Source organism: Salmo salar, chromosome ssa04 (genome assembly GCF_905237065.1).
Source record: "Salmo salar chromosome ssa04, Ssal_v3.1, whole genome shotgun sequence".
NCBI classification, from domain to species: Eukaryota; Metazoa; Chordata; class Actinopteri; order Salmoniformes; family Salmonidae; genus Salmo; species Salmo salar.
The window spans coordinates 47,374,012-47,397,413 of record NC_059445.1 but is presented as its reverse complement, the minus strand read 5'-3'; the positions used below and the strand labels follow the sequence as shown (position 1 = coordinate 47,397,413).

At 41.7% G+C, this 23,402-nt stretch overlaps 1 protein-coding gene across 3 annotated transcripts; it reads right to left on the bottom strand.

The window, feature by feature from the left end:
* LOC106603290 (A-kinase anchor protein 1, mitochondrial) lies at positions 1–23,058 on the bottom strand. Of its 3 annotated transcripts, none has more exons than XM_045717025.1 (11): positions 22,973–23,058; positions 17,879–19,343; positions 17,130–17,314; positions 4,030–4,156; positions 3,788–3,912; positions 3,533–3,709; positions 3,253–3,404; positions 2,379–2,446; positions 2,182–2,255; positions 2,011–2,073; positions 1–1,879 (listed from the first exon to the last, which is right to left on the bottom strand). In XM_045717025.1, the coding sequence occupies exons 2-11, from the start codon at positions 19,311–19,313 to the stop codon at positions 1,817–1,819; spliced, it is 2,469 nt and encodes an 822-aa protein (XP_045572981.1). In that variant the 5' UTR covers positions 19,314–19,343; positions 22,973–23,058; the 3' UTR covers positions 1–1,816. The 3 variants fall into 3 exon arrangements, with proteins under 3 accessions (XP_045572981.1, XP_014052230.2, XP_045572980.1); XM_014196755.2 differs by having other exon boundaries at positions 3,253–3,403; positions 3,532–3,709; positions 22,914–23,055; XM_045717024.1 differs by lacking the exon at positions 22,973–23,058 and adding an exon at positions 21,654–21,846.
* Positions 23,059–23,402: the final 344 nt, after the last annotated feature.

The following is a 23,402-nucleotide window of genomic DNA, read 5'->3' as shown; positions in this document are numbered from 1 at the left end:
TTCACACATACCATTTTTTTTACTGTGTTACATTCAAACATGGGATGAATCTAGACAGAAGTGGATTACAAATTCATTTAGTTTTCCTTCAGACACTGGCATGGTTTCCTGTATACAGTATTTATTCAGAATGGCTCTAATTTGGTCCTGCAAGTGATTCATTCCATATTTCAGTTGAGTGCGATGAGTAGTTAGCTACAATATAATAACGAAGTCTTCAGCTGCCTTGAAAGATGGGCCTACCAAGTTGCCTCACAAGTAAACAATGTTTGATTACAAATGTAACTGCGGAAAGCTTATATAACATTTAGTAGTCAAACTAAAATTCATACACGCTCATTCTTTACACAGTACTCTGAATTGACTGAAACATTTGTCTGTGCTTATCAAGACAGCAGGTGCTCTCTGTATTCCTAACACAGTGCTTGACTAATAGGAATAGCAAAAACTAAGCCTTTGGCGCCATCTACTGAATTCGCTAGGTTCTTGTTTACTCATTCCATCATTCCCCAGTACATCCACTTCAAAAACGACTCATAACTAACATCAGACATACAAATAACTCAAGCTCTCCCTTAAAACGTAGAAACAAACACTCCGGGGATCAAAACTGAAGCACAATAACCCTCAGTGAGTTTAACAGTCCAGACAAGTTCCTCACGGGCACTGGTTGACCAAGTCAAAATGTTAGGAAAACCTGCTCTTTCCATGACAGACTGACCAGGTAAATCCAGGTGAAAACTATGATCCCTTATTTATGTCACCTGTTAAATCCAATCAGTGTAGATGAAGGGGAGGAGACCAGTTAAAGGAGGATGTTTAAGCCTTGAGACAATTAAGACATGAGTTGTGTATGTGTGCAATTCAGAGGGTGAATGGGCAAGACAAAATGTTTAAGTGCCTTTGAACAGGGTATGGTAGGACAATCAACAGTTTTCCCCCCATGTGTATCAAGAATGATCTACCACCCAAAAGACACCCAGCTACCTTCACACAACTGTAGGAAGCAATGGAGTCAACACGGGTCAGCACCCCTGTGGAATGTTAGTCCATGCCCCTACGAACTGACGATGTTCTGAGGGCAAAAGGGGGTGCAACTCAATGTTAGGAAAGTGTTCCTAATGTTCTGTACACTGTATATTTAGTTTGGACATCGAGGTCAATATACAAAAGGTTCCTGAATTTGTGTATCATCTAACAAACTCACAAAATGTACACATGCATTCATTTAATGAGATCTGATTGACATCAATACAGACTAGCTACATTATATCTTACAACATAACAGTCTGTGGCTAAGGTCAAAGTGGAGAGCTCAGAAAGGACAGTTCATCTTTATTTAGTTTCTTAATAGGATTGTATCCATTGAAAACAAAACAGTAATTAGATTAATGTTGGTCAGAAATCATGTAAGCATAATTAACAAACATTTATATAAGGGTGGAGGGGGGGGGTGTAAATAAAACTTCAAATAAATCAGAAAGTGTACACAGTGATAAAGAAACAACAAGCATGAACAGTCGAGCTGAGAAGGAGGACATTGTTGTGCCCCAACAGGGCAGCAGTCCAGAGGATGGGACTGAGGAGGTAGAGCGGTAAAAGGCATGACTGCAAGATAGGGGCCATGTTTGAATACTTCAGATATCCAATTTTCCTTCCTACCTTCCTTGAAGTAATCACAGATCTGAATTGGTAGATTGGTGAGGGTAATAGGGCTGGTAACCTTACTCACACATATCCAATCCCTTATAGATCTGTGCTTAGAAGGGAGGGGACATTTGAAAACTATCCAAAAAGGGCCAGGATTGCTCTTCAGTCAGAGGCAGTCTACCCAGCTACACAGTCCGCTATCCACCAGAGCACGGTTCACAGACACCAACTGGAAGACCAAGAGAGAAACATTAGCAACATGAACCCATTAGAATACTTATATAAATGAAGAGGTTTAACATACACAGTTAAAGTGGATGCTGTCATGTTTCCAAAAAAAATAAAAATAGTATTGCATACCTGTTCTCCTTCAGTTTTCCATATCTGTACCAAGGGAATGCCACTGGTGTGACAGTCTGTGACCTGGGGAGTGTGCAGATATACAGGGTAAGAACAGAGACTACCTTTCCTTATTGTGCTGACTGTACACCAGCACAAGGAGACATATCCTTTCACTTCTCTTTTCTCTACCTGTGCAAGTAGTGGCAATCCTTGTGTCATTTCCTCCAGTGCAGATTTGGCTGCAGCGGAGAATCCTTCTTCTCCTAGTAGATAGGGAAGAGATGTCACAGTGATATGAGCATGAACTTTAATTGATGTTTAAATACAGAGTTTAAACTGTTGACAACATTTTGATATTCTGTTTCAGAAATACAGCTGAAACATACCTGGAAGGGGTGCAATATGTTCCAGGATCGCCTCAGATCCTTGGAAAGGTAAGGCAACAAAGTCTGATCTGTGGGAAGACCAACAGCAAAGTCAATCCCACGTTTCCATCAGGAAAAAAATGATCAGATCAAATGGGAGCTTTACCGGCCATAACAAATATATCATATTCAAAATCTTGGGGCTCCCAAGTGGTGCAGCGGTGTAAGGCACTGCATCTCAATGCCAGAGGCGTCCCTACAGACACACTGGTTCGAATCCAGGCTCTATCACAACTGGTCGTGATTGGGAGTTCCATAGGGCAGCGCACAATTGACCCAGCGTTGTCCGGGTTTGGCCAGTGTAGGCCACCATTGTAAATAAGAATTTGTTCTTAACTGACGTGTAAGGTAATGCTTTCTTTAGGACTACCCACTGCCAATTCATTGACACCATATGGAAATGACTACAATAATTATGCAAGGAGGAATGAACCTACCAAGTGAACGTTGGCTCCTTGCAAAATGCATGTCTTTGTCCATCTGGCTTGTAAATATTCTGTTTCAGTGTCAATCTATTTACCCACTTATCTGTGCCTCCATCCTTGGTACAGTAGCTAGCTGCAAATCATTTAAGCAAACTACACAATGAGGCATTGGAAGTCATTTTACTTCCTCTAAATAGGCGTTTTCCAACCCCAGTCCTCGAGTACCCCCAACAGCACCATTTTATGTTGTAGCACCAGACAAACTCACCTGATTCAACCAACCTCCATGAATAGATGATGTTGACTTTTCAATAGAATGTTTTCTGCTGGACATGTTTTTATTTGGTCCGATTTTATGCATAAAAATAAATAAAAATCACCCAAATGCCAGTTTTACCAGGAATCCCCACCTGATCTGGCGGAGGGTGTCGATCTTCACCATGACATAGCCTCCATAGTCCACATAGCAGAGCTCCACCTCCTTGGTTTCTTCATAGTAACACATCACCTGCGCTCTCCACCAGGCTCCCTCAGGCATCTGGGCAGCACAGATCACTCCCACGTGTGTGTGTGTGTGTGTGTAAGAGAGAGAGTGAGAGGAAAACATTTGAGAAAGGAAATGACACCACAGAAAGATACTTTATCATCTGAGGGTAAGGAGTCCCAAGGCTCTGGCTGTGCATGCCTACCTTCCACTGGGGCCGGCAAGTGAGGGCACCCTGGGTGAGAGTAACACAAGCTCATCTGTTGGTCCAGGCTGCGGAGAGCATGGAAGGTGGGGTGTGTGTGCTGCTGGAGGAACACATAGTTCCCAGAGGCTACTTGGATCACGGTTACCTCAACTGTCACCCTATGGGGAAGCAGCAGCTGAGAGAGAGAGGCTTTTAGTCAAAGCATTAACCCACAGTTCCACACTACTTCAGCCAACCAGAAGATACTACTTACCCAGGATGTGATTGGGAGAGAGGGCAGGCTGGCCACTGGAGATTGGACATAACATCTGGTCACATCCAGATCTTTGAACTTCTTCCTGATCAGCTCCAGAGCACAATCCACCTGCTCCTTTGACCCTGGAGGAAACAGAGACAAACTGAGCAAGCCACAAGGGGCCAATGCAGCTACCAAAGCCTAGGTGCCTGACTACAAGTGACGTCCTGTTGTGGAGAGCCAGCGTCTCGTGCACTCACCCTCTATGTGGCAGATCTGGAACTCCTGGGTGTAAGGCAGGGTGGCGATGAAGATGTTTGCTCCGGATGTCTCCTTCAGGTAACTCACATATCGCCCCTGCTTCCCAATCAATCTCCCAACAAGATGCTGTCAGACAGTGAAACAGAATTCAAAAGAGAGAGATAATCATGCATAAGTTACTATACCATACTAGAAGGTGTGGTGTTTCTATCTCTGAGTGGCATATAGGCTGTCCATGTCACCCTTTGCATGGCTTGCTCTGATAACATGTGCTCAGCTTGCTCAGATGTAACCAATTCCACCGAGCACCTCTCAGAGTAATTGGAAGGAGAGGTCTCTCTGTGTGTGCATGTGATATATATATATATATATATATATGCCACAGATCAGAGTTAGGCAGCATGTCCTTGAGTGAGAACATGAGGACAGTATGGCATCAGCAGGCAGGCAGCAGGATTCCCATTACACACTACCAGACCACAGCCCCAACCACCGTTCCCCATAGCACTACGAATCAGACAGCTGTACCCAGCTCACTGTCACCGAAGCGCCTGGTCTCAGTCTCACAGAGACGATTGACTGCAGCACACTACTGTACCAAATCTGGGCTATAGCTAAATGGCTCACACTACAAGTAGGCAGGGCAAACCTGAGTCGGTGACTTCTGGTATATCAAAATAAAATTGCAGCACTTTTGAATTATTCAGCAGTTTTTAATTAAGTACAATACCGTTGGAAATTAATATTGAGAGTTACATTTACATAGTTTATTCCTAAAACTTCCCGTGGACAACACATTTGGATAAATAACCCATGTCAAAACACAGCTTTAAGGTGTCCAAACCAATATGCAGAAACAGTTTGTGATATTGAAAACCTAAAATGTAACATCTACACATGCAACAATAGTAAATCAGTCTATTTTATTTATTTTTTAAAGCACAAACACCAACCACTTGTTTTGACAAATGGCAATAAGTCATTCAGATTGATTAGCGGGTGAAAATCTGGTTGTACACCCTAACGAAACAAACAACCCTGCCCCCCCAACAACAACAAAAACCATGGAAACGGGAGATATCTTTTACCTCACTGGTTAGATGACAACGATCAAAATCTAGAATGTTGGATTTTGTTACAGGGGTCACCAAAACAGAAACGCAACACTTTTGTAAATTACTTGTATCGATATCACATTGAAATCAATAGAGTGACAAAAATATATAAGAAAAGATACAGGTTGCACAGCCTGTAAAAGAAACCCCCCAAAAACACGGAATCTGGGAATAATTTGTATGTCACTGGTAAAGGACAACTTTTAGAAGACAGCCAGCTACATTTGGAAGTATTGCATTTTGATCAAATCAAAGTTCATTGGTCGTGTACACAGGTTTGCAGATGTTATTGCAGGTGCAGCGGAATGCTTGTGTTTTTAGCTCCAACAGTGCAGTAATACCTAGCAAAAATACACACAATCCAGAAAAATTATAAAATATCGGAATGAGCAATGTCATAAATATATTGTTATAATGGTGTGTAAAAACAGTATATGAACAGAAAAGGTGTACAGCAGTCGTTATATAGGATGAGCCTTGACTAGAATATGGTACAGTATCTCAAACGTGAGTACACCCCTCACCTTCTTGTAAATATTTGAGTAGATCTTTTCATGTGACAACACTGAAGAAATGACAATTTGCTACAATGTAAAGTAGTGAGTGTACAGCTTGTATAACAGTGTAAATTTACTGTCCCCTCAAAATAACACAACACACAGTCATTAATGTCTAAAATCGCTGGCAACAAAAGTGAGTACACCCCTAAGTGAAAATGTCCAAATTGGGCCCAATTAGCCATTTTCCCTCCCGGTGTCATGTGACTCGTTAGTGTTACAAGGTCTCAGGTGTGAATGGGGAGCAGGTGTGTTAAATTTGGTGTCATCGCTCTCACACTCCCTCGTGGTCACTGGAAGTTCAACATGGCACCTCATGGCAAAGGACTGAGGATCTGAAAAAAATAATTGTTGCTCTACATAAAGATGGCCTGTGCTATAAGAAGATTGCCAAGACCCTGAAACTGAGCTGCAGCACGGTGGCCAAGACCATACAGCGGTTTAACAGGACAGGTTACACTCAGAACAGGCCTCGTCATGGTCAACCAAAGAAGTTGAGTGCACGTGCTCAGCGTCATATCCAGAGGTTGTCTTTGAGAAATAGACGTATGAGTGCTCGTCTACTTTTGTTTTTGAGGGGGGGGTGGATCAGCTTTAATATTGTGGATAGATTATTGCTTCCATCAATGTAATTGTCTGCATCATTTCCAATCCCCCATATATTTTTGGGGTAAAAAAAACAAAAAAAAACACTTTAGAATATACCTTTATTATTCCCCGCAAACCCTACCACCCCTCCCCCAATTGGAGTAAACTAATAACGCTTAGGCTTCTACCTTCAGTTTAAACAATCTATTTTACAATAGTTATATTTTGTTTTTAGTCCCATTTCTGACGTCCATCCATTTTGGATTTCTATTTGCCAACTGTGCTGTGATGCTTCACAAAAGTATAGAACCTTTCTATTCTCATAGTTTCTACAGATTGTAAATTAAAATAAAAAAAATGTTGCTAAAATAATTATATTGATGATCGATTGACTAGGACTTTTCAAAATCACCCAGTATTGCCATCTGCAGCGTTAGTTCTAGGTAAATGTAATTCTTCATCCATTCCTGGACCTGTGACCAAAATAAAAATAATCTAATGACTCTGCCTCCTCACAACAAAATCTGCAGAGCTGGGAAGATTGTATGCCCCATATAACATTCTATTGGTTGCAAGAATTTTGTATAATAATTTAAAATGGAAAAATTCAAAGTTTTGAATCCGGCGTCATTTTTCGTGTCAATTCATAAACCATGTGCCATGGAATCGGTATATCGAAAATCTCTTCCCAACTATTTTGCAATTTATATGGCACAGCTGGTCCTTAAATGAAACTAGTATGTTTCTATTTATCGCAATTCCCTAACAATTTTTGGTCTTTAATGCAGGGCCGACAGACAAGTTCCTTACTTTTTCCCCTTCCACTTGCCTCATCCATTTTTTGTAGTAACGCTGCAATTTTGGGTAGAGCAGACATTTCCACCAGTCCTATTTATGATGTAATTTACAAAGATTATACCTTTTATCTAAAAAACACTTTTAAATCAATTAGTATATTTGAGTTTAAACCACAATATTTGTTCTGTCATTTTAGGTGGATTAAACTGAAATTGCAACCAACTTTCTATGGCTTGTTTAAAAAAATATATATTTTGGAGATTAATTTGTTTTCAAATAACCGAAAGTGAGCAGTTGTAATCTGAATAAAGGGAAAAGGGCAATTCTTGAACATGGGGTGAGACATTCTTACAAATTTACTGGAGAACCCATTTCGGATTTACGCAAGTCAAACTTTTGTATGACTAATGCCTTTAGTGAGAGGTCTAATGCTTTAATAATTTCTACCCTCAGAATCCATATTCAATATATAAAAAGAGGCCTTTTTAATTTTGCCTGGCTTGCTATTCCAAATAAAATTGAATATTTGTTGTTCATATAATTTAAAAAGCAGGTGACTAGGTGTAGGCAAAACCATATGCAAATAGGTAAACTGATATGACTAAAGAGTTAATCAGGGTGATTTTTCCACAAATAGACAGGTATTTTCCTTTCCATGGTAGCAAGATCTTATCTATTTTTGCTAACTTCCTATAAAAATTTATTAGAGAGATCATTTCGGGATATGTATACCGAGTATGTCCACATCCCCGTCAGACCATTTTATTGGTAAACTACACAGCAATGTAAAAGTGGAGGGATTCCAATTGTGGTTTTAAAAGAAAACATGAATCTGCGTACAATGACACCTTTGTTTTTAAGCCATGAATTTCTAATCCCTTGATATTAGTTGGAACTAATTTTAACAGCTAACATTGATGGTAATAATAAATAGATATGCTGATAGTGGACAACCTTGTTTTACGCCGACAGTTTAAATACTTTGTAGAAGCACCTTTGGCAGCGATTACTACAAATGTTGCCATCTATCCACGGTTTTTGGTTTGGATAAATTCGTCACAGTGGGAACATCCTAAGCACTTCCTGATGAACCCCGTCACCGATTCAGTGTATTCGTCGTTACGATTCTGAGGCGTCCTGGAACATTTCCCAGTCCACGTGATCAAAAATCACACAGATTCTGATTGATCAGGCCAATGTTGAACAGTCCTTACCATGGGAGCTTCCTGTTTAACTTTCTGCCTATAGATGGGGAGGAGCAGAATGGAGGCGTGATTTGCCGAAGGGAGGGCCTTGTAGCTGTCCAGGAAGAGAATGTAGCAATGAGCCAGGGTCCGTGTTGCACCAATAGCACAGGAGATGTGCTGACAGAATTTCGTTAGTGTTTTCCTCAGACTTCCTTTAATAAAGTCCCCAGCTACAATAAATGTGGCCTCGGGATATGCAGATTCCAGTTTGCACAGTCCAGTGCAGTTCCTTGAGAGCAGTCGTGTCGGCTTGGGGTGGGCAGGGAATATGACCAAAGAAAATGATAGTCTCGGGAGGCAATGCTGTCGGCATTTGATGGTGAGGTATTCCAGATTGGGAGAACAAAAGGACTTGAGTTCCTGTACGTTACCACAATCACACCATGAATGTTAGTAATGAAACAAACTCCTCCGCCTCTCTTATTCCGCCCAGAGTCCTTTCTGTTCATGTGATGGACGGATAACTCTGCTGGCTGAATAGACAGGGGCAATATATCCAGAGAGTGCCATGATTCCATAAACAGTATGTTACAGTGCTTGATGTCTCTCTGGAAGGAGGCCCTGAGCTCGTCTACTTTATTGTCCAGGGACTAAACTTAGGTATGAAAGACGCCAGTCTGACTAGGGCCCCAGTCTTTCACCCTCTGAAGTGGGTCACCAGCATACATTTTATTATTGACTATTAAAAAAATAAAAATAAAATCTACCTGCAGTGAAGCCACTCAACATTTACATTACATTCAGTGAACTAACTAACTCCCATCCAAAATGACCCACAGGAGAGACCAGGGTCAAGTGTCCCACCCAAGGGCACGTTGACAGATCTCCCACCAAGTCAAAAAGGGCGACCCAAACCAGCGACCTACCAGCCACTGGCCCAAGCTCCCAACCACCAGGCAATCAACTGCCCCCCACAGTTCAGAGTTCTGCCCCCCCCCATGCACAAACCAACAAAATTTACAGAGAGAGAAAAAAATTAAGAAAAAACAAAATGACAACTGTATACAGGCTCTGATCAGGCTCTGATCAGGCCCTACACCCAAACAAGGGCACTGCGTTCATCCACCACTGGCCTGCTGGCCCCCCTACCTCTGAGGAAGCACAGTTCCCGCTCAGCCCAGTCAAAACTGTTTGCTGCTCTGGCACCCCAATGGTGGAACAAGCTCCCTCACGACGCCAGGACAGCGGAGTCAATCACCACCTTCCGGAGACACCTGAAACCCCACCTCTTTAAGGAATACCTAGGATAGGATAAAGTAATCCTTCTAACCCCCCCCTTAAAAGATTTAGATGCACTATTGTAAAGTGGTTGTTCCACTGGATATCATAAGGTGAATGCACCATTTTGTAAGTCGCTCTGGATAAGAGCGTCTGCTAAATGACTTAAATGTAATGTAAATGTAAACATATGAGTGCATGTACGCACGTGTGCGTTTGAATGCAGTTATGATCCAAACAAACACCAGGATCCAGATTCACAAAACACTTCTTACTCATAAACCTAATAAGCTTTAGAAAAAATAAAATTAATTGGTTCATAAGATAGTTTGTAAGTGCAATTCCTCAACAATATCTTAATATTTAATGATTTTCTTATGAATTTGCTTAAGATGTTTGTTGCTAGGCAACCATCTAAGCAATTATGTTAGCATATTTTGTACTGAGAATACTGTGCTTGGGTTTAAAAGAACCAATACTGAAACTTTCAGATAAAGTTTGAGTGAATTAAACATGTTCAATTGCTTTCATGAGCTTATTCTCTCACTGCCGAGTTTAAGACAAGGGTTTAGTCATCTTGGAATTAACAACACTTCCAATAACTTTATTTCCAAGAATATAGGTTTCTCCTTAAGCAAGAAGTTAAGAAGAAATTAAGAAATAGCAACTTTGCCTAAGTTTCTTCTTAAGGATACAGTTAACTGCCATTTTTTTTGGTTAAGAAGACATTTCTTCTTATGGTTTTGTGAATCTGGGCCCAGTTCCCCCAACTCCTCTCGCTGCCACCTGCCTCCTCCATTTTGGGGTAATGCTGTAATCAATTAGTTGTAATATATTCGATTGAGCAGACCTTACGATAACTCCATGAAAAAGACAACTACCATTCCAATTTAAAAACAAACATTTTCCATAGATACAGGTCTTTGACCAACCAGTACATTTGACTTCAACCATAACTTGTTCTATCGTGTCTGGGGGATGAAATTGAAACCAGCTCTGCAGTGCTTGTTTGAAAGAGAGAGATACTTAGAAAAATATTACATTTTCAATTAAATCGAAAATGAGACATGACAAAAAGGCAATTTTTAAACAATGGATGAGCTTTTCTTAGTAATCTACTTGAGAGCCATTTGTGACCCGATTCAAGAAACTAGGCGTATGTCGCAAGTCACGACTTCACAGGAGAGCTGTTTGAACGTAAAAATTTTTTTAAATCAAAATGCGTTTTTGGCAGAAATGCCTTCTCGAACAACTTTGATGTGCATTAATATCAAACTTGTATGCCATCTGTAAATACGTTAATTGTTCAACTATGAGCCTAGTTGGTTTAGCCAAAGAAAAAGTGGAATTCGAGTATGATAGCTAAGGAGAAAACACCAGTCTGGATTACATCATCAAACTAAGGCAACGATGCATGGCATCAGACCGGAGACGCGTCAAACCATGATGTATACTGGTAAGATTTTTAGATATTACACGTTTCTAATTTTGACAGAAAGTGGTTTCATTTCAAGTGTACTGTTAGCTAGCTAACGTTAGCTGGCTGGGTCGCTAGCTAATGTTATGTATATGATCTTATTCTTCGTTTCTCAGACACTAGCTATAGCCATATAACCTAGTTGGTTAGCTACCTGCTGATTCATGCAGGGTAGTAACGTCATGAGTTGTGATTATGGTCCATTATTTAGCTAGCTAGCGACATGTCAAAATTAGGTAAATACCTAGCTAGCTACATTTCTTAACAAAAGACTCGTCTTCGTGTGCAAGAGTGCAGAATAACTGATGGATTTTTGAATGCTCAACACCCGTTGAATATGTCCAGTGTCAGTAAATGTCGGCAATAAAGCGTAATTCAATTGTTGCCAGCAGCACAGTTAGTCACCAACGCTCTAGATAACATGAAAAAAGCCCAACCAGCTCTGCTAGGGCGAGTAAAATGGCCAGAGTGGGGTGTTCTCTTATGTGTCTGGAAGTAGCTAGCCAATGTTAGCCAGTGCTTGACTGTAGTTGTGAGGTCAGAGCTTTCAGAACAACTCTACTTATTGGCCAGAGGATTCAGTGTGTGCTCTGAACGCAAAACCACAGAGAGCGATAGGGAGAGTAATGTTCAATGAGCTGTTCGCGCTCTCTGATGTCTGGAAGTAGCTGGCAAGATAGTACAGAATGGTTGGACCAACCCTTAAAGAGATGGGTGGGACTAAGGCATAAGAGGGTGTGAACAATACTAAATGGGTGTAAACACAGAAGGACTCACCAAAAGTAGTACCAAAACATTGAAAGACAGTTCAAAAGTGAGTTTAAAAGTTGATCAACTTTCAAAGCAGTATTACTTTCCCATTGTTTCCACAAACGCAGTGTATGATATACCATTTTCTAGCACCGAGTCTCTACTTTTATCCAATGTAAAAAAACAGACATTCAAATGTTGCTACATAAGACCAAATCTAGGTGGTGGGTCACATTTTGGGTTCAAGTAAAACTTTTGTGAAGCTTTTAGAGAGGTTTAGTGCTTTTATAACATTTCAACCCACCCAGTTCATATTCATTATATAGATGGGAAATACTTTTTACTCACATGATTTGAAAAACAAAATCATCAGGATTAGGTAGCACCATACGTGAGTAAACTGAGATATGACTAAGGAGTTACAGTTATTTAGCTCTCCATGGCAGGATGTTGTCTATTTTACTAGTTTTCTATTCAAATTCATTGGAGCTCATTTATTTATTTTGGGATATGAATACCAAGTATGTCTCCTTCACCATCAGCCCATTGTATAGGTAAAGTGCAGGGTAAATGTGAAAGTTGGTACACTTACCATAATTAGTTTAGTCTAGAGGCCCAAAAAAGTTAGATCTTCAATGAGACATGGCAGGGATCTAGCATCCAGACTTAATATAGCACCTGAGTCATTGGCATAGATGGACACCTTTGTTTTTAAGCCTTGGATTTCTAATCCTTTGTTATTTGATCTGATTTTAATAGCTAGCATTTCGATCGCCATAACGAATAGATATGGTGACAACGGACACCTTTGTTTAACTCCGACAGTTAAGCTCTGAGAAATAGCCTCTATTTACTATTTTACAGCTGGGGTTGCTATACATTACTTCTACCCATTGAATAAGAGACTCCATGAAATTGAAAGAAATCCAGGCATTTATATATAAAATCTAGCCTTACTTTATTAAAGGCCTTTTCAAAATCTGCTATGAATACCAGGCCTGGTTTCTTAGATGTTTCATGTTGTTCTATTAGTTGTCGTATATCATCTCCAATGTATCGTCCATGTAAAAAACCTGTTCTGAACAATACCTGGTAAAACGTTTTGTTAAATCACTCATATCATTACACGTTGAAAACAATAGAATGGGGGCAAAACGTTTTGGTTAAATGTGCTGTTTAAACATACATTATACAAAAGCCACTGGGAAACTTGGCTTATTCTAAAAATGACTAAATACAAAAAATTCCTACATCTACACACAATACCACATAATGACAAAGTGAAAACAGGTTTAGAACTGTTTGCAAATTTAAAATAAACAGTATTCAGACCCTTTGCTATAAGAACCAAAATTGAGTTAATGTGCATCCTGTTTCCATTGATCATCCTTGAGATGTTTCTACAACTCGATTGGAGTCCACCTGTGGTAAATTCAATTGATTGGACATGATTTGAAAAGACACACACCCGTCTATATAAAAAGGTCCCACAGTTGCCAGTGCATGTTAGAGCAAAAACCAAGCCATGAGGTCGTAGGAATACTCTGTAGAGCTTCGAGACAGGATTGTCGAGGCACAGGTCTGGGGAAGGGTACCAAAACATTTCTGAAGCATTGAAGGTTCCCAAGAACACAGTGGCCTCCAGCATTCTTAAATGGAAGTTTGGAACCACCAAGACTCTTCCTAGAGCTGGCCGCCTGGCCAAATCAATCAGGGGAGAAGGGCCTTGGTCAGGGAGGTATAATAATAATATTGATCTGTTTTAAGCAATTGATCGTGTGATCATGTTGACTAAACTTTTATACCAACATCCCCAATCGGAGGTAAAAAGGGTGTAATTCCCCCCAATTTGATATGGTCAAAAACAGCAGCTTGTGTAATGTAGTAACACATACTGTTCACATCATGGAAAGTAGCGTAATATAAATGTATTGGATATAGAAAAATAAATATCTTAAATTAGGTTTAGTAAGATTTTTGTAGTATGTGTTTTTTTATAAACACACTTTACATGACCAAAAGTATGTGGACGCCTGCTCGTCGAACATATCGTTCCAAAATCATAAGCATTAATATGGAGCTGGTCCCCCCTTTGCTTCTATCACAGCTTCCACTTTTCTGCGAAGGCTTTCCACTAGATGTTAGAACATTGCGTCGGGGACTTGCTTCCAGTCAGCCACGATCATTAGTGAGGTCGGGCACTGATGTTGGGCGATTAGGCAATTCATCCCAAAGGTGTTTGATGGAGTTGAGGTCAGGGCTCTGTGCAGGCCAGTCAAGTTCTTCCACACTGATCAACAAACCATTTCTGTATGGACCTCGCTTTGTACATGGAGGCATTGTGATGCTGAAACACGAAATGGCCTTCCCCAAACTGTTGCCACAAAGTTGGAAGCACAGAATCGTCTAGAATGTCATATGTTGTAGCAAGAAGATATCCCTTCACTGGAAATAAGTTACCTAGCCCAAACCATGAAAAATAGCCCCAGACCATTATTCCGCCTCCACCAAATTTGACAGTTGGCACTATGCATTTGGACAGGTAGTGTTCTCCTGGCATCCGCCAAACCTAGATTTGGCCGTCGGACTGCCAGACAGAGAAGAGTGATTCATCACTACAGAGAACATGTTTCCACTGCTCCAGAGTCCAATGGCGGCGAGCTTTACACCACTCCAGCCGACTCTTGGCATTGCGCATGGTGATCTTAGGCTTGTGTGCGGATGCTCGGCAATGGAAACCCATTTCATGAAGCTCCCGACGAACAGTTATTGTGGTGACGTTGCTTCCAGAGGCAGTTTTGAACTTTGTAGGGACATATTTTTTTTTTTTTTTTTACACGCTTCAGCGGTCCCGTTCTGTGAGCTTGTGTAGCCTACCACATTTCCACTTCACAATAACAGCACTTAAAAGTTGACCAGGGCAGATATTTTACAAACTGACTTGTTGGAAAGGTGGCATCCTATGACAGTGCCATGTTGAAAGTCACTGAGCTCTTCGGTAAGGCCATTCAACTGCCACTGTTTGTCTATGGAGATTGCATGGCTGTGTGCCCGATTTTATACACCTGTCACCAACGAGTGTGGCTGAAATAGCCAAATCAACAAACTTGAAAGGGTGTCCACATGCTTTTGTATATTTCTCACTAGTTCAACTATGTAGAGTAGAGGTCGACCGATTATGATTTTTCAACGCCGATACCGATAATTGGAGGACCAAAAAAGGCCGATACCGATTAAAATCGGCCGATTTTTATTTATTTATTTGTAATATTGACAATTACAACAATACTGAATGAACACTTATTTTAACTTAATATAATACATCAATAAAATCAATTTAGCCTCAAATAAATAATGAAACATGTTCAATTTGGTTTAAATAATGCAAAACAAAGTGTTGGAGAAGAAAGCAAAAGTGCAATGTGTGCCATGTAAGAAAGCTAACGTTTAAGTTCCTTGCTCAGAACATGAGAACATATGAAAGCTGGTGGTTCCTTTTAATACGAGTCTTCAATATTCTCAGGTAAGAAGTTTTAGGTTGTAGTTATTATAGGACTATTTCTCTCTATACGATTTGTATTTTATATACCTTTGACTATTGGATGTTCTTATAGGCACTTTAGTATTGCCAGTGTAACAGTATAGCTTCCGTCCCTCTCCTCGCTCCTACCTGGGCTCGAACCAGGAACACATCGACAACAGCCACCCTCGAAGCAGCGTTACCCATGCAGAGCAAGGGGAACAACTACTCAAAGTCTCAGAGCGAGTGACGTTTGAAACGCTATTAGCGCGCACCCCGCTAACTAGCTAGCCATTTCACATCGGTTACACCAGCCTAATCTTGGGAGTTGATAGGCTTGAAGTCATAAACAGCGCAATGCTTGAAGCACAGCGAAGAGCTGCTGGCAAAACACACAAAAGTGCTGTTTGAATGAATGCTTACGAGCCTGCTGCTGCCTACCACCGCTAAGTCAGACTGCTCTATCAAATCATAAACTTAATTATAATAACACACAGAAATACGAGCCTTAGGTCATTAATATGGTCGAATCCGGAAACTATCATCTCGAAAACTAAACGTTTTTCTTATCAGTGAAATACGGAAACGTTCCGTATTTTATCTAACGGGTGGCATCCCTAAGTCTAAATATTCCTGTTACATTGCACAACCTTCAATGTTATGTCATAATTACGTAAAATTCTGGCAAATTAGTTCGCAACGAGCCAGGCGGCCCAAACTGTTGCATATACCCTGACTCTGCGTGCAATGAATGCAAGAGAAGTGACACAATTTCACCTGGTTAATATTGCCTGCTAACCTGGATTTCTTTTAGCTAAATATGCAGGTTTAAAAATATATACTTCTGTGTATTGATTTTAAGAAAGGAATTGATGTTTATGGTTAGGTACAGTCGTGCAACGATTGTGCTTTTTTCGCAAATGCGCTTTTGTTAAATCATCCCCCGTTTGGCGAAGTCGACTGTCTTTGTTAGGAAGAAATAGTCTTCACAGTTCGCATCGAGTCAGGCGGCCCAAACTGCTGCATATACCCTGACTCTGTTGCAAGAGAAGTGACATTTTCCCTAGTTAAAAGAAATTCATGTTAGCAGGCAATATTAACTAAATATGCAGGTTTAAAAATATATACTTGTGTATTGATTTTAAGAAAGGCATTGATGTTTATGGTTAGGTAAGAGATTATATGATTATATGCAACGCAGGACAGGCTAGATAAACTAGTAATATCATCAACCATGTGTAGTTAACTAGTGATTATGATTGATTGATTGTTTTTTCATAAGACAAGTTTAATGCTAGCTAGCAACTTACCTTGGCTTCTTACTGCATTCGCGTAACAGGCAGGCTCCTCGTGGAGTGCAATGTAAAGCAGGTGGTTAGAGCGTCGGACTAGTTAACCATAAGGTTGCAAGATTGAATCCCCGAGCTGACAAGGTAAAAATCTGTCGTTCTGCCCCTGAACAAGGTAGTTAACCCACCATTCCAAGGCCGTCATTGAAAATAAGAATGTGTTCTTAACTGACTTGCCTTGTTAAATAAAAGGTGTAAAAAAATTAAATTAAATAAAAAAAATATATAAAATCGGCCCTAATTAATCAGCCATTCCGATTAATCGGTCGACCTCTAATGTAGAGATTTTTCTTTTAAATGCGCCTAAGCACAATTTAACTAGGTGCTCAAGAATATAGCGTCCAACATTTGAAGTCCCTACTACAAGCCCAAAAATCACCTACATTAGAGAACCTAACATGGCAATCAGTAGCCAGAGAAAATATATTATCAGTAATCTGGTGAAGTGATCAGAGGGTTAGACAGGGGAGGTAGACTCACCTTTGGCACCTCTATGTCCCAAACAGTCGGTGGCTGAATGCTGTTGTAACACTGGACGTATTTTTCAATTTGCTGATCGGTGTTCAGCAGTTGACTTAGCGGACTTGGACTGTTGATATGCTGGTTGTCCCTGGCTTCGTGTTCAACGTAACGGTCTACAGAGTCCATGCTGTTCACACCAGAGCCTGGGGCAGTACGGACCAGTCACTAAAAACAGTCACTTGTGTTGTGTACACAATGTAACCTCGCAAACACAGCAGCACACAAAACACCCACAGACAACAGTAACAGGGGAGAAAAATAAAACATTCTGGCATGGCGAGAGTTCTCTTACCTGAAAATACTGCGCCAGGAAGGCAATACAAAAAGTTAAATTCGCATGCAGGGGAATGTTCCCTCATCAGCAGCTGTAAAAACGGTCTACGGTATGGTGTCTAGCTAGTACTGGGACTAAACCAGGTTCACATTCTGTATGGGAACTCTAGCAGCTGCAGGCTAGAGTATTGCAAAATAAAGATATTTCGTCACTGAAGTAAAATCAGTCCTGAACTCATAAGGCACAGCTAAAACATAAGAATTTGTTCTTAACTGACTTGCCAAGTTAAATAAAGGTAAAATAAAACAGGACACCAGCCACTGGTGTGTGACAGCTACACAGCAACACTAAGAAAAAAAAGGGACAGGTCAGCTTGGACAGAAAGATACTGATATATTGTGAGAAATTGAAAATCTGCTATGTGACGACTCACCTGGAACAGCCACCTCCTCTGTCCTGTGACCGCTAGGGAGGGACACGCTGGTGGCCCCCAGTCCTTCAGCGGGTCCCCTGGGTGGTTGCGGGCTCACACTGGGGCTCGAGTCCTCGCCACTGGAGCTCTCCTCAGAATGACCTGAGCTGGAGCCAGAATCACCCACTGCAGAATCTTCTTCTGCTAGCTCTGCCTGCTCAGTCTCAGCTCTACTGCTGCAGTCATGTTTCATATCCTCATAGACTATAGGAGATGAACATATGTTCTCCCTGCCAGTTGTTGAACACTTATCCTCCTGCAATAGACCAGGCATCTCTCTCCCAGTCTCACTGTTACCCATTGAGATGATATCTGGGGATGTGAAGAGGTCCCTGTTACAGAGAGGACTAACATTATGTTCTAGCAGGGTCTTTTCCTTCAGGACTTGACTCACTGCTACTGAGACCACGTCAGTAATCAGACTTGACGCCAGCTGGTTAATTTCCTCTGTGTTACTCCTGCTAAGTTCACACTCCTCAGACTGGTCTTTCTTCTGAGGTGACCTCAGAATGCCCAATGGCTGCCTTGAGGGGGACACCTGACTGGTAAGGAGGTTGATGGGGGAAGCCAGACAGGTGTCATCCTGTAGACTTGACTCACAGGTTGGTTCTTCCACAGCAGGCAGGATAGACAGGTTGTCTTTGGAGAGGAGGCAGTTCTCAGCCAGATCGGTTTGAGGATTCATCTCTGCAAAACAAAATGTAATCTTGTCTTCTCCAACCTCTCCCTCTGGGTCCAGTCTAACCTCCCCTGGGACTAGTTGAACCTCCTCTGCAGCCTCTTTGTTGAAAGTTCTGTTTGTAGTGTCCTCCAGTGTCTCAGAGAGTGGCGGTGCGTGTGGCTTTAGGCCTGCACTCTCACCAGGGTTAGGATTAGAGCCTAGGTCACAGATAGAAGAAACTTGTTCCTCAGATGGCTGGTGTTTCCTTTGTAATGCTATATCCTTCTCAGGTCCCCCCTGGGCTTGGCTCTTAGGTGCAGTCTCTGGGAGTACTTGAGCTGAAGATTCAGTTCTTTCCGTAACGGGCTTCACAGTAGCAGTATCGAGGCCTCTACTCAGACACTCTGCAGCCACAACCCTTTCCTCTGGTTGTGATTGGCAGAGTGGGACGTTACCCAGCTTTGCTGCCGCTTGTGTGTTTGTACAATCAACAAGCTCCTGTTCCACTAACGACCTCTTCCTCACTGCGTGCCTGTCCCGATCTGTCCCAGTGGAGTGGCCGTTCTCCACAACACCGATACCTCTGGTGGAGGAGGACAGGTGCACCTGGTCTGTGGTCGTCTTATCCTTGTCAGTGGGTTGTTCTTTCTTCCGAGAGGCGTACCACCACAGGCCTAGGAAAGCCAACACTCCCGACAGGGAGAGGACCAGAACGGATTGAAGCCTTAGCACCATCACCTAATCTCCTGCTGCTAACAGCAACACCTGAGAAGAGAGACATACACAAGTTAACACCATAGAAACGAATCACAACACGCCCCGTCTCTTTACTTCTAGCTGGGCTAGAAAGGTGTGAAGCACTGATGATAAAACTCAATTGAGGGGATGGCTAAGGGGGCATGGCCACACTATTTTAGTTTAGCGAGAGAAAAAAAAAAAATGTCTCCCACCACACCACCCCTCTGAGCAGCAATCCCATTACCAGCCAGGCCATAGTGACAGCATCTGATTGCAGCCAACAAAGCACACGTGTCACATTACCTTCTGCAGAAGTTCACTCTGGGAAGCTGGGTCTGGGGCTAAGGGGCCGGGCCCTGATAGGACAATGGTAATGCACCACTGTCCAGAGTGGTGCATTACCAATAGAAACTCACTCATTATTACCTACTGTGGGGGGAGAATCAACTATCCCTCATTATCTGTTGTATAACCAATAGGCTAAATATCAGTAATTATGTTGCCCAATAGTTTTTTTGCCACAGAACAGAAGATTATACAGTATAGCAAGCTAGAAGTATTGTTTGCAGTTTGGCCAGATCCTGACTGGCTGTCCTACATGCAGGTTGACCCATAACCTTTTGGTAGAGAATTATAAAAAGAGGTGAGCATGAAAGGCATGCCATGCCTTCACAGATCCGGTCAGTCCAATGAAACAACGCAATGGGCTACATTGCAGTTCCACTTAAGCCTGTGACCTTCAGGTTTTGGCATACGGATAAGTTGGCTACGCCTCTCACCAGGCATGCCAGCCCTACCGTGACATATGCAAAGTCTCAGAGGGCCGTTGTGTGACTTGACTTTCCCTCACAGAAGTGCCAGGCAGGGTGTGCTGTGGCAAATACTCTAGTACTCATCTTCAAGGAGGAAAGCACTTATTTCCTACAGTTCGTTTCAAGTTCCACACAGAACAAAGGAATAATAACCATTAATAGCATCATAAACATCTGAGCCACGCAAATGTATGGTTCTGAAAACAAATGCCTATAGGCTACAGCAGTTCATTTATGAACGTGATCTTAGAGACAGGAGAAGAGGAGTAGCCTAAATGTTTGACAAACAAGCAGGTTCATGTGACAGTCCTGTCTCAGTATTCCTCAGAGGATTTCCAAAGCTATGCTCAATATCTATTTCCATTTGCTGGGCATCCTCTCCACAACCAACAGGAAAGGCCTAACAGGATAGGCCTAACGTCCCATGCTTAGCAATATCTACCCTCAACAACTAGCCCTCTGACTGCAGACATTGAGAGCTACGGATTATAAATGTTCTATCTGCAAAAAGATGGAGATAATTGGCTTTAAAGGGATACTTCAGGATTTTGGCAATGATGCCCTTTACTTCCCCAGTTAGCATGGTAGCACATACCCAATGACTTCCAGTCAGTGCGCTAACGCTAGTTAGAGGTAGTTTCGCGAGTCAATGCTAACTTCCTTCATACAGACATAAAAATGGTATCCACAAGTTCATCGGACTATGGGAAAGTAGATAAAGAGCCTCATTGCCAAAAAACTATCCCTTTAAAGTTCAGAACCCTCATTGGTTTAATGTGTCAGCAATCTTTCATCATGTATTCTTTTGAACTGAACATGAATCAGGAATAGTAAATTATTAACATGCTCCTAGAAGTTATAATGTTGCTGCTCAATTTTGATAATGAATGTAACATTAAACTGAAGGTGGTGTCAGAAAAGACGAGACAGTACATGGCATTGGAAAATAGCAATGGTACACATCGAAACAGTTTCTATGTAATGCCTAGCTAATTACCCTAACATGATTGAGGGACCTCTAGCTATTTGCATCAGGTCAAAAAGTCAAGTCAGCAAGCATGGACCCACTGAAATAACTAGCTTTAAAAACATTGGCTAGTCAGACCATTACTACTGATGGCTGATAGCCGTTGGCAGAGTAAAGCATAGTACAGAATTTCCGGCAATACTTCCTCAATTCCCGACTTGGAAGACAACGTAGTTGGGTCAGGTGGTTATTAAATAAAATAATTGTTTTGTTCCATGAAGTTAGCCAACAATGTGTACGTCGCCATCTTGTCTACTTCAAATCTTCTCATTTGTCAAGACAGGCGAGTGTTGTTAAACGCAACGCTTGATTTCTAGATAGCGCTCATGACATGCAGCTCTTTGGTGTGGACATCCACCTGTCTCAATCAATGAGACAAACCATCTGCAACTAGTCGTGGAAGTTTAGAAGAAATGCGTTATCTTCCAAGTCAGGAATTGAGGAAGTATCGCCAAGTAAACGCTGGTCGAAAATTAACTGTGCGAAGCTTTACACTACCTAAGGGCAGTTAGACGGGCCGCGGCTAAGGTCTCAGAATTCAATGGGAGTAGGGCGGCAAAACTCAAGCAGTTTCGCAAGCAGCACGGTTCGTGGTGCTCGCTCCGTGAGGCTCCAAAAGAGGAAATTAGCTGAAGTCTTGACTTTGTGAGAAGTATCAGTAGCTTTATGAGGCTTAATTCTTGCACGTATCACCCCCCACCCATAGCGCATGGTTGACCAATGAGCAGAGTTCATCTTGTCAACCAATCAATGTTTTAATGACAACATTCAAGCTGAGCTGACAACAAGCAGGACCGCAGGAAGGCGAATTTTCTCGCAATTCAGTTGCCATTTACCACAGCCCGTCTGTAAGCGCCTTTAGGAACAGCTATCAGCTGCTATTAGCCAGCTGGAACAGTATTACTTTTTTATTTGACCTTTATTTAACTAGGCAAGTCAGAACACATTCTTATTTTCAATGATGGCCCTGGAATAGTGGGTTAACTGCCTTGTTCTGGGGCAGAACGACATTTGTACCTTGTCAGCTCGGTGATTCAATCTTGCAACCTTTCGGTTACTAGTCCAATGCTCTAACCCCTAGGCTACCTGCCGCCCCAAATGGTCTGACTAGCCCATGTTTTAAAAGCTAAGAGAACCTGTGGTCCGAGTTTATGATGAGGCTGATAAAAACTAAACATGACTGATTGGCACTCAAATTGGTGTACACGGGCAGCTCAATTTATTAATTTTTTTACACTAAATGACCCAATCACAGATCTTTTCACATCAGATCGGTCAAAAGAATATCAAAATTGGGCTGCCTGTGTAAACGCATCCATATTGCACTGACAGCTATCCAACTATCAGCATCACTCCTCCCCCCCGAAACGACACTGACATTTCATCCTTCGTTTGCACGGCCGAAATATAACTATCACCAAATGTTAGCCTCTGCAGTTGTCATTCTGACCGGCAAATGTGTTAAATGGGAATCAGGTGCGTTGGACCACTCGCTAGTTAGTTCGCTAGAGTGTTACTAATTGAGCGCTAACCTTAGCTAGCTCTCACTTTAATTACAGAAGTTAGACGTAACTAGCTAGCTAAGTACAGATAAGTTAGCTAGTTACCAAAGCAGATGTTTGCGATCATCTTTGCTTGCAACAATCGAACGTTTCCTCTGGTTTCTCCCCATTGACATGCAATGCATTTGGCACTGGTGCAAGATGAGGTTGATAGTTAGCCAAACAAACATGTTAAGGTAGCTTGATATCTACTCACCACGTTTTTAATATCCCGCTTAGCTATATAACAACACACCAGTAATTTGCTCTAGCTACCTCTTGGATATCTCCACCTGTTTCTTTCAGCACACAGTCACTCTTAGAAGTTCAGCAGCTTTGCTCCAAATACAGCAGCCAATCAACCCTCGCGATAGTATTGTCCAGGGAGGGAGACTGCTTGGTTTCATAGGTTGTCACTTCCACAACCAGTCAAAATTGGGTAAAGCCTTACCGTAAAAATGTATGAAAATAAAAATCATGAATTTAAGGTATGGGTTAGGCATAAGATTAGCAGTGTGGTTAAGGATAGGTTTAAAATCACATTTTATTAAGAGTAGAATTTGTAGAAATAGGGGGGTTTGGGTTTAGTTATAATTATGACTTTGTGGCTGTGGTAACTAGTGACGAGCGGTTTCATGCGCGTGCAGATGAGCATAATGGCGGAGTGGCAGGTAGTCTACACCTTTTATTTTACTATTAATGACAA